Here is a 12,500-nt window from a genome sequence, read left to right on the forward strand (position 1 = left end):
ACAAAAAATGGACAAGTGTACGGTGGCCCACAAGGGACGTGCAACAAATTAAAGAGTTGCTGCAAATTAAAGAATGTTGCTGCAAATTAAAGCATCAAAAGTATGCGCGCGCACTGAAGAAAGGGCAGATACAAAACGCAAGTCACAGGTCATTGTTTTAACAATACAGAACGTATCCTAACATCCACTAAAGCTAACCTTAGGCTTAATTAAGCCTAATGTTAGCATTTGTAAACAGTTAGGGTTGTCTCTGTACTGCGAAAACAATAACCTGTGACTTGGGACCTGTGACCCCTGTTTTATCCCTGTCCTTCCCTCAGTGCGCGCGCATACTTTTGATGTTTTAATTTGCAGCAACTATTTTAAATTTGCATCATGTCCCTTGTGGGCCACCGTACAAGTGGGACGCAAACAAACATCAATTATAGTAATTCAAGAAAACCGTAGCTTAGTTTCGTAAAATCGTGCACGCGCTGCAGGCCTACAAATCACTCATTCACTTACTAACTCACTCACTCAGACAGCCCCGATAATGTAGTGTGTAGTGCACTTATAAAAAAGTGCACTACCACAATAATGGTACTTGTACTTATGTACTCTTGATAGCCAATCACTAAACCATTTGTTAACAACATATAATGTAGCCTTATCATTCTGGAATTGTTTCTATTTTTGGTGGCATAAAAGATTTAATCAAGAACTAGTTTTACCGGAAAGCGTCATTTTGTATGGTTGGCACAAAAAAATCAAGAAACTGGGAAATACTTAATCATTGCCTTATTCTAGCCAAATATCAATTTTTCGCCAGAAGTTTATGCAGCGGCACTCTTGACTTTGAGCCGGAGTTTTCTTTTGCGCTTGAGTAACAAGATTGACGTTCTTCAGTGTCTTGCAACAAGAAAGAATCGTGTACAGCAATTGAACGTATCGTGGGCCAAGCTTTGTTAGTTGTGTGTATGTGTGATTTGTTAGTTAGTCTTATTTTACAATGATTAAATAAATAAATAAGTAATAACAAATACTTCCCTGTAAAAAATAAATAAATAATAATAATAATAATAATAATGATAATAAAATAATAATAATCCCTTTATTAACATATTCCAAGCAAATTGCTATTTACAAGTAAGAAGTAAAACAAAAAGAAGACTATTAAAACCTATTTACAATTCATTTCCATTAAAAAAGAGACTAGTACGAAGCACAATAAACTTACGAAGATATTCTTATTTGTAGTAAGAAAAATTCATGTCATGATAGCGTTCTGACTAAAAAAAATTGGAAATAAAGATAAGCTCCTTAAAGAAAAGCCACTCTTATTTTAAAAAAAAAAAAATATATATATATATGCAGATAATATCAGTCAGAAAAAAAAGAAAAACAAAAACAACCAAATTAAAAATTACGAAAACTAAGAAATTCTGGCGGTCACATTCTCGATTCTAATGTCTGTTTCCTGAAGGTCTACATTCCTTCTTCTTCCTCTGGAACCTCTAAGGCAGAGGAGAGCTGAGCGGAGGATAGCAAACGATACTTTTGCTCTTAGCCAGGACACGGTGCTGGCGTAGTCCTCACCCTTCTTAATGGCGAGTAGTTCAGCTAATCTGCTGTGGTATCTCTTACATTCCTCGGCCATTCCGCCTGTGGTAGTAAAAACAAGTGGCGTAAAGGTGCCTTGCTCTACCTCCATCACCCTGCTTGCATATTGGCGTTTTTTTTCATTCTCGTGTTGCCTGTAGATTTCCTTGGGGCTTAGATCTCTGTAAGAACATGCATTAGGGTGACAAACCCTGACATCGAAGAATGCAGTCCTCTGTCTCTCCCAGAAGCCACGAGCGCTAATATCTAAACGTGCATCAGGAGCTCTGTTAGCACCTCTGTTCAAAGTCTCTCCATTGATTTCCTGAAGGACCGGCTCTATTTCCACATCATTACATACCATGCTCAACATCTCTGCTTCCAGGTCACGAAGCTCATTATGACGCTGTATTATAAACCCGCCACGTCGGCATACCATTGCATGATCTACGTTGAAACGGTCCCCGCATACGCACACTTTCGGTGTGTCGGTGATTTCCCAGTCGTATCTCAGACTGATCGCGTCTCTGAATTCTCTCTTATTTAGATTGAAGTTCAAGTCTTTGATGGGAATTACTGTCAGCCAGTTCGATGCTCCCTTCTCCGTGGCTAGCTCTACAGCTCGCTTGGTTCCTGTCGGCAGAGAGGTCCTCACCCGTTTTAGCGCGCCTCTCATCCATACACTCATCCTTCTCCTTACGCGCGCTTATTTGCAGTGTTTTTACTTCTGACACATCCGGGGTCTGATGCACTTGCTCCACAATTTGCCTTACTAGGGGACTTGTGACCCTGATTGAAGCCTCATATTCTTTGGGTGAGGCTCTGACTGGATCTATAAGCCCAAGCCCTCCCAAGCGCACAGGAAGCGCAAGGAGTTCGCGCTCGGTTTCAGTTGTTGCGTGGTTCGTAATAGCCGGTATGAGGACTTATCGCACGCTCCAAAGGCTCTAACAAGTCGGTAATATCGGGCAGTGTCCTTAAGAAATACGCCCATCGGTGCCGTAGCCCAAAAGTGAACGCTGCATAGCTCGCCTGAGGTTGTGATAGGGCGAACTCTGCAAGTTTGGTGACCTGGTTTACCCAGTCTTCTACCTTCTCGCCCACGTACCCTTCCAGAAATGACCTCGATCCAAGAGCTGCACCTAGGTGCTTGTGGCCTTCAGAGGTGATGTTAATCGCTGTGTCACCAAATACCTGCATAGCAGCGTGTTCTTTATCAGGTTTAATGATCAACCAGCACTTTTTTGCATTGGGGAAGTACCCTAACGCCGGACCACTCTCTGATAGCTCGTCCCACCATTTCCGCACATCTTTCAGAGAACCACTTCCCGTTGCATCGTCAGCAAACCAACACTGTTTAGCTGAGCCTGAGACGTGTAGACGCGTTATCAGTGGCTGGAGACTAATGGCGTACATGCTCATAGCGAGAGGGTCCCCCTGTGTGGTGCCTTCCGCTGATTTAAGTTCTTGGCCGCCTATAATAAAGAGCCTCGCAGGCCGTCTGTAGGTGTTAATCGCATAAGTAGCTATGGTTGGACATAGCACTCTTGTATTGTGCAACGCAGCAGCTCTGTTCAGGGCATTAAAGGCATTTGAGGCGTCAACAAGAAGAACAGCGTCCGTGTCATCAGCGTCGAAAATATTGCGCATTGCATGAATGGCAGCCTCACTCCCACTTTTATGGCCTGCGCATGCCTGCAGCGAGCCACTTGCGTCAACGACATCTGGTTTTGTTACTCTCAACACGCACTTCGCAATTATCCTCCGTATTACTTCACCAACCCCAATCGGCCGGACCGCGCCCTCTCCTTTGTCAAGTGGAATCAGACGATTGGCTAAAATTGCCTCGATACTAAGAAAGTCAACAAATTCCGTGCACAGTCGTCTGGTCATTGTAGCTATAGCTGTGCACAGATCGGACCCAGATTTCTTGAAAGATTTGCACGCAAGTATTCTTCTAAAGCCATTGGCGTCTACACCCGAAGGTCCGCCAGAGCCTTTAGTCCTTAAAGCAGCGTCACGAACCATCTCCCCATTGATCTGGTAGTACACTGTATCTGGAACTTCTTCGATTGGTCCAAAGAGTAGAGAACCTAGGGAGGCGTCCTGTGCCACAGGGTGTTTTTCCTTAAGTTGTCTCATGACGTCATCGCTCAAGGGCAAAATACCCCCGCCGTCTCCATCGCTGAGGTATCGCAAGGCTGAATTAATTTTGCCTGTCATGACAAGGTTTGCAAAAACGCTTGCTTTATTGGGTGGATCAGCTCTACGGGAGTTGGTAAGACGTCTTTGGATGATCCGCCCTTCACGCACTAGGACATCTATTTCGCCCTCTTTCCACAGTGCCAGACGTTTAGCTAAGCACTCTGGATGCTCCTTCGCCTTAGATTTCTGGCTCGGTTTTTGTAACCCAACAGCGAGGAGAACAACAGCTGCTTTAAGGGCAATGTTATTTTTAATAATAATAATAATAATAATAATATATTTTTTTTTAGTAGCTTTTGTATAATAGGGTTTTAGATTTGCCATTGGCCTTTCGCTTTCTTTTTTTTTTTTTTTTTTTTACGATAGTTTTAGATACTTTTTGCTTCCAATTCTTACTTTTTAATATTTCTTGTAAAATTTTAGAAATGAAACTGTTATTATTAGTTATTAATAAGACAGTTTTTTTTAAATTGTACATAATTCAATTTTCAAGAACTTCCTTTTATTATTTTTTTTATGTAATCTATTTTTAGTTATACTTGGCAAATAATAATAATAATAATAATAATAATAATAATAATAATAAATAGCACATATCATTGAAATGAAAGGTGGTACAATTGAACCCACTGGGAACTCGGAAAAATCCGAGCCCCAGATGGGATTCGAACCCACGATCCTCCGTGATCTAGTACGGATGCTCTAACCACTGAGCTACTGTGTAAATAGAGGATATTACATGGCCGCGCGAAGATACGAAATTTCTCTTCGAGTGTTAAAAAATATTTCACGAGTGAGCGCAGCGAACGAGTGAAATATTTTTGAACACTCGAAGAGAAATTTCGTATCTCCAAGCGGCCATGTAATATTCTATTTATTATATAAACACCAATGAAATACTAAATCGTTTCACGAAAGGCATCGAAAGGCGCGATTTTCATATGTAACCACACTATTAGCAACTGTGATCTTTTGTCGTGTGAAAGTGAAAGTAAAGTTACTACTGTTACCGATTAATTCTGGTTGACTCAAGTTCAATTTCACACTGGGAAGCGTTACCTGGTTCACAAAACGAATTGTGATTTATAAAGATTTATTTCCTTGCAGGAGGAGACTAACAGGGCAAAGGCACCACAATTTCTTCCAGGGATTTTGTCTGACAAAGGTAAGTGTGATTCTAAGAATGTTAGCAATAGGTAATTATTTGAAGCAGTCAACACTCCAAGTGTTAGGAAGGCCTCTAGCTGGAATCTACATTTGTTTACGTGATGTGTAACGAGTAACTAATTTGAACACTCATTGAGATCTTCACATATATATCCCAGGGTTTATAAAAAACGCTTCAAACTTCATTTGTAAATAGATTCATTTTCAAGAATTCTCCTAGTGCAGTCAATAATTTTATATGATTTTTTTTTCACTTTAGTCATTGTATAGTTTTGACCAAGGATAGATAAGTAGATTTCTGGAGATGGACAAGTTAAAACGCATTTATTTGCAGCAGGGTGCTAAAAGTCGAATAAGGCTCCTTTACTCCACTGGTATTTAAATTTACTACCACGGAGGAATGGCGCGTGAATCCAAGGTGTATTATACTAGACTGGCTGAACTTTTATCAACCAAGAAGTGAGAGGTTTACTGCACTACAATGTCATGGATTCGCGCTGAAGTCTCAATCGCCCTCTCAAGGTCTGCGCTGCTTTGTGGAGAGACTCACGTTGTACGCGAAGGGCTGGGCTGAACATTACAGATAAGGACTTTGAAATCGATGGGGAACTAGCAAGACTATAGGATTAGACCTTTTCATATTCTTCACATTTAGGATTAGTAGGGGCTTTGAAATCGATAAGGAACTAGCGAGATTTCATTACTTTAGAATTGGTACTCTTATTGTTATTTTTATTCTTTTATTCTAGATTTCCACTGTAATTCTCTTTTTCCAGCAAATATGCCAGCATGTAAAGAGACTCTTGTGATAGCTTTGAATTACCCCTGATGAAGACACCTGACATGTACAGGGGTGTCGAAGCGTTGGATATTTGAATTGCAGCCTTTTAAGCCGTGTATTCAAAATTTCTCCAACCAAAGTAGTGTTGAATGCAACTAAAGGTGTCATGCATCCGTGAGAAGAATGATGGACTAATTGATGAACTTTATTTAACTTCAAGCGCTAGGCACTAATTGGAGACACTGAACATAAAAGTCAAATCAGTTTAACTGAGGCTGCATTCACACGGTACCGGACGAATTTTCTACCGGTTACACGGAACCGTGGAATATTTTCGCTCTGTTCACACGGAACTGACGAACCGGATTAAAGTTTAACCTTTTTCAATGGTTTTACCATCTGTTAATGCGCAAAGTGCTACTTTACGAAATCAAACATGGCTTATTCCAGCAGAGTTACCACGCATCCATGCAAGCACGCCTTTGCCATGTAAAGATTTTTAAACGGTCAAAGCGTTCACAGCGCGCGCTTAAATTTTCAACCTTACCTGCTAAAAATTCGTCCCCGATTTTGGCGTTCAAATTTTCATACGTTTAGCGTGGTTCAGTGTGAGCTGAACCCCTAAATACACGACTTTTCATCCGGTAAGAAATTCGTCCGGTACCGAGTGAATGTAGCCTCAAATCAGATCAAACATAGAAGAGGAGAATACCAGAGTAGCCGGAGAAAAACCTTCCGGAGGAGAATAAAGAACCAAGAAACTCTACCCACATATGACGCCGAGTCTAGGAATCAAACCTGGGTCACATTTGTGGGAGGCCTGTGCTCTCACCACTGTGCCATCCCTGCTCCTTGACTAGTTGCTTGGCAACAGGCGAAAGGACAACTGAAAAATCACAGTCCGAGGCGGGAGGACTGGAACCTACGTCCTCCGTGACACCAGTCAGATGCTCTACTTCCCCAGGGGTTCTTCTAGGTCAAGTTTCAAACAAAATTTTTGTTTTCCATTCTGCAGATAGTATTACCCGAATTGGGTACTTACAGTGATATTTTGGCGTAAAGAACTGTTTCCAAAATGTCTGGGCGGAGCCACGAGATCCCGGCACTGGGTCGTCCATTTGATCTTGGTATGCTTTATGATCGCCGCTCAGAGAAGCTCATCCTTGGGGAAACGCTGTGGTCTCCCGATCACCTGTCTCAGGCGGTTAACATTGTACCCAAGCCGTATACCAACTCAGAAGTCCTTGCCGAAGACACAATTGACGACAAAGCAAGTGCTCTCAATGTTGAGGCGAGTCTTAAATTGAGTTTCTTGGGGGGATTGGTTAATGTGCACGGATCAGCTAAATACTTAGATGACAGAAAGACGTCGAGTCGCCACTCACGCGTGGTCCTCAAGTATGAGACAACAACTGAGTTGAAACAGCTGACCATGGAACATTTGGGACGAGGAAAAGTCCAGTATCCAGAGGTCTTTGACAAAGATTATGCCACCGATGTAGTGGTAGGAATCCTGTATGGAGCAAAAGCGTTCTTGATCTTTGACCAAGAAGTTTCCAAAGATGAATCTCTAAAGGAGGTACATGGAAATATGGAAGTACTCGTAAAAGCTCTACCTGGTGTCTCTATTGATGGAAATGGGTCTGTCGACATAACTGAAGAGCAGAAGAAGGAAACAAATGCAATGCGTTGTAAGATGTACGGAGACTTCAGAACAGAAGAAAGTCCAACTACTTACGAAGAAGCAGTGAAGGTTTACAAACGCCTACCATCATTGATTGGGGACAAGGGTCAGCACGCAGTAGCTGTTCAGGTATATTTATGCCCGCTAAGTGAAATCGATAGCAAGGGGCAACAAATGGTCAGAGAAATCAGTGCTAATTATATAAGCAAGACATGTGAGATTCAAGAACATATACAGTGGATTGAAGCTCAGTGTAGTGATCTTATGAGAGAAGACGTATGTTTGTCTTTCCCTAGAGTGAAAAGGCAATTGTCTAGCTTTAAAAACAATATCTCGCGCTACATGACCTTTTTGCAGAAAAAACTGTTGTTTTTACTTCCAAGCATCAGAGGAGGAGGAGAAGAAGAATCAGCTCTAGGCGATATTCTCCAAGAAAAAGAGAGTTCCCCCTTTGCAAAATCTCACATGGATACTTGGATTGAGGAAAAAAAGAAAGAAATTAAGAGGTTGCAAGGTATGATCGGCTTCTTGGGAGACACTCCTTTCGTTGGCTCTGATGATGTAGAAAACGAATCTTTCTCTCCAAGCAATGAGCATATTATTTGCTGCACATTTAAGATTGGCAAGGGAGACGATCCTCAAGTTTTGAGCATGGATGAATACCTCAATGGAAATGTTCCCTCAAAGTTGAAGAGACCGGCATCAACAGGCATTGATGATAAAAATGTTAATAAAAGAATTCGCAAGACTCTGAAACAGTTCGCAGAACTCAAAGCTGCAAATGAAGACCACGAGGAAGTGAAGTTTCTCGCCACGGAGGAGTGTCTGTTTGACAAATTCAGTGGAAACTTGGGAGCCTACGTCTATCTCTACGAGGATGGTGATCTCGTTGATGACGACTTTAAGTCCTCACCAAAGCCAGAGAAACTAGAAGCAAAGCATGTGGAACATGATTCTATCGAGCTTCAATGGAATGATCCGCACTTCAGCCAGAATAAGATTAAAAAGTATAAAGTTCAGTACAAGAAAGATGAAGAAGCGAGCTCCGCCTGGATCACTCAGTACTCACCGTGTGGTGACGAGGCAGAGCAAACTACTACCGTATCTGGACTTCAGCCTGCAATCAAACACGTGTTCCGAGTATGCGCAATGAGAGAGATTGCAGTCAGCCAGTACAGTAATACTTTGTCCGAAACTACTAAACCAACAAGTCCGCCTGGCAAGCCATCCTTTGTAGCCGCAACGAATGACACCATTACCATTGCTTTCACGAAACCTAAGAACATTGGAAAGGGGATTGAAATTGAGAAGTACAAGATTGAGTGGAGCACCAATTCCCAACAGATGGAGGACGTTCCGCAGAACACAGAAGGTGCGTCACTCACTTGCACAATCAGGGGTCTTGAAGCAGGAGTGCCTTATAAATTCAGGGTTACCGCGATTTGTGGTAGCAATGGAGAGAGCGGTCCCGGTGAGGTTAGCGATCCATTACAAACCGAGGTTCCTCTGACAAAATTTGATGCGATCAAGACTCTTGCTCTTTGCGAGATTGCTCAACCACCTGAAGATGGAAAGCCAGCAGTATATACTCTTCCTCTAACACTTGTGCATGAAAACAGTAGTAGTCAACTGCGAAAATATGTCATCAATCTTCAAGAGAATGGGGGGCAGTCACCTGGTTTATCTCAATCCATTTCGGAAAAAGTTATAATGGTTGTTGGTTCAACTGGCTCTGGTAAGACAACCACGGTGAATGCTATGATAAACCATGTCCTGGGAGTGGAATGGAAGGACGACTTTCGTTTCAAGATGATACACGAGCTTTCTTGTAACCAAGGAGTGGAAACTATTGGAAATCAAGCATACAGTCAAACGCAGTTTGTAACTTGTTACACTCTACCCTACGTGAAAGGATTCAAATTACCTCATAGCCTCACTGTTGTGGACACGCCTGGCTTTGGGGACACAAGAGGAATTGAGCGTGACAAAGTGATAACAGAACAGATCCGTAGATTCTTCGAAACGAAAGGTTTAGCAGGCATTGATCATGTTGATGCCATCTGCTTCGTGGCCCAAGCTGGGAATCCGAGGCTCACTCCTACCCAGCAGTATGTTTTCGACAGAATCCTGTCCATGTTCGGAAAAGATATCCAGAAGAATATCTTGGTACTTTTTACCTTTGCTGATGGGCAAAGGCCTCAAGCCCTGTCAGCAATGCTTGAAGCTGGAATCCTCGAGGATGAACAACACTTCTTCAAGTTTAACAACAGCGCCCTGTTTGTCGCTAACTGTGGCGAAGATGACGAAGAAAACTTCGATAGAATGTTTTGGAAAATGGGAATCAAGAGTTTCGAGAAGTTTTTTGCAGGCTTGGCCCAGATGGAACCAAAGAGTCTCACACTTACCAAGCAAGTTTTGAGTGAAAGAGCTCAACTGGAAGTTCGACTTTGTGGCCTGCGTGAAAAGGTCGACCTTGGAATAAATAAATTGAGCGAGCTGCAGCAGTTAACGAGAACGTTCAAGCAACATGCAGCCGACATCAACGCCAACAGAAACTTTAAGTTCTCTGTTCAAGAACCACGCCGCACACAAATACAGTTGGAAACCGGTACGTACACTACCAATTGCTTAACATGCAACTATACCTGCCATTATCCTTGTAGAATCCCAAGAAGTGAACACAAGAGGCGATGCGCTGCCATGAAAGGAACTGAGAGTTGCACGCGATGTCCAAACGAGTGTCACTGGGAAAACCACGTAAATGACCAATATCGCTTTGAAACAGAGTATATTACAGTGGAAAAGGAATATGACGAGATAAAAGACATGTACAATGCGGGGGTAGAAGGCCAGAGCCAGGTGGAGGCTGTGATCAAGCAAGTAGAGGAAGACTTCAGGTGTACCAATCAAATCGTATTGAACTTTGTCGCCGAAATGCAGCGTGGTCTTAAGAAGTTGTCAAAAATAGCCCTCAAAAAGGATCCACTAGAACAAGTGGATTACTTGGATCTTCTCATAGAATCCGAGAAATCACAGGCAAAACCAGGCTGGAAAGATCGGGTAAAATCGTTGCAGAAAACAAGGGACGAAGCAGTCCAAATCAATCTTCTTCGAAAGCCTGGATTCGACCCATGGGAACAATACCGAGAGAATGAGGGGACCCGACAGTTCTTTCAGAGACAAACTGAAGAGGCTCAAAAAGGATTCCTCGGAAAATGCTGGGACAAATCAAAGGAGGCAGCTGGTAAGGCAAAAGGAGCATTCTTTGGCTAAAACGAAGAAGGATGTGGATTAGTTTTAAAAATGAAACTGGAGAAAAGCTGAGATGGAAAACAAAACTCAAATACTCGAACTTCAAAATTAGTTAGAAACCTAGCTAGCTAAATTAACTTTATTGTCAAAAGTCTTCGTATTCGAGTGTTTTGAACACCATTTACCTTGCTCAAATGCGTATTTCCTTTTACTCTGAGCAGCTGTGAAGTTCGCTGATTTTCTTTGCAGATTAAGTGCGGTTTTCACAGGTGGTCAATGCACATGATCTAACGACCATCTTTGCGAACGTTAATTCAGAATTTTCTGTAAATGTTAGATGAAGTATAAAATTACCAACGTTCAAAATTGGTTATTGAAGAAAGAAACAAGATCCGAGCGTGAGGAAACCAAGGGCGCTTCCCTTTAGCCCGCACCCGATGAGTGAAATATTGTGGACAACAACGTAAAACACAGAGGAGGATCCCTTAAGCTTTCAAGGACGGTGCCTACTATTGTTATTGCGCATACGTTCTGCGCATCTCCAGATACTCGGATTTCCTATCGGTAGTGCTTACTAATACAGAGGTATTTTTGCGCGGTTTAAATTTATGCGGAGAAAGCAGAACTTAGCAAGTGCTCTTGGTATCCAAAAAGAAAATTGGGGGTAACCATGCATTTTTCAGAGATAATTAACCCTTAATTTGGAAAGGAACGCCATACATTACTTTGCATTTTAAAGCTTCTTGCTAATGACTGACTGACTTAAGCCTTTAGGTTCCCTGTGGAACATAGGGCCGCAACAACACTCCTCCAACGCACTCGGTTCCGTGAGGTCCTCCTCAGCTGTGCCCATGTCGTACCAATGGCATTCACCTCTGCATCAGTGCTTCTGCGCCAGGTCTGTTTCAGTCTTCCTACTTTACGCTTTCCTTGTGGATTCCAGTCGAGGGCTTGCTTGGTGACATTTGAGGGGGACTTCCTGAGTGTGTGGCCGATCCACCCCCACTTCTTGCTAATATTGTTGATTAATTATTTTAGAAAATGCGTGATTACCCCCAGTTTTCTTTTTGGATTTTAATAACACTTGCTGAGATCTGCTTTTCCCGAATATTCATAAAACCGCCCAAAAATACCTTTGAATTAGTAGGCACCGTTCTTAAGAAGTTTTCATCGTTTAAAACGAAAGTTCGTTCGCATTACAAGTCACTTCTTCATTCAGGTTTTGATCCTGACCGAATAAGAACTTTTAAAACTATTTGTTCTAAATGCAGATCTGTTACCCCGGCAACAGTCTGTTGTCGATAAATTATTATTAGTATTATTCTTTTATTTGTATTATGTGTCACATTATTTGTGAGTTATGTATGTGTTCGTATACTGAATCACATATGTTTATGTCAGTATGGGGCATGTTTATGTAAGTATGGGGCATGTTCATATGGACTTCGAGTCTTTTCATGCTCTGTTGAAGCTATTAAATAAATAAATAAATAAATAAATAAATAAATAAATAAAGATCATTAAGACAAAACCATGCATGTATTCCTGTTTTGGTCACGGTGCTACATCAAGAAAGGCGGCTCGAGTGCCAATTACAGCTGATAGGTTTTTATTCTCAACGGCAATTTCTTTGAAACGTATCAATGTGCTTTACTTCGAAGCGGATTTTAAACGATGTTCTTCCCTTATTTCGGGCAATATACATTTAAAGGTGTAGAGGTGCTGAGTATTTAACAATTATTCTACGGGGGCGCGCTAGAAATGAAGTATTAGATATCGAAGCACGGTTATAATCACTTTATATCCAGCAAGCCCGAGTAATTAAAAAACTCC

General features: G+C 41.9%; 1 protein-coding gene across 1 annotated transcript in view; it reads left to right on the forward strand.

Annotated features, from left to right (window-relative positions):
* LOC138056442 (uncharacterized) overlaps nucleotides 1–12,500 on the forward strand; it is a 19,376-nt gene that overhangs the window by 6,043 nt on the left and 833 nt on the right. Inside the window, exons 2-3 of the mRNA XM_068902231.1 lie at nucleotides 4,891–4,948; nucleotides 6,747–12,500. The exon at nucleotides 6,747–12,500 is cut by the window's right edge and continues 833 nt beyond it. Coding sequence (XP_068758332.1) covers nucleotides 6,807–10,688 — 3,882 coding nt within the window. The 5' untranslated portion in view covers nucleotides 4,891–4,948; nucleotides 6,747–6,806 and the 3' untranslated portion in view covers nucleotides 10,689–12,500. The remainder of the gene's footprint in view (nucleotides 1–4,890; nucleotides 4,949–6,746) is intronic.

Source organism: Montipora capricornis, chromosome 7, assembly GCF_036669925.1.
Source record: "Montipora capricornis isolate CH-2021 chromosome 7, ASM3666992v2, whole genome shotgun sequence".
Lineage (NCBI taxonomy): Eukaryota > Metazoa > Cnidaria > Anthozoa > Scleractinia > Acroporidae > Montipora > Montipora capricornis.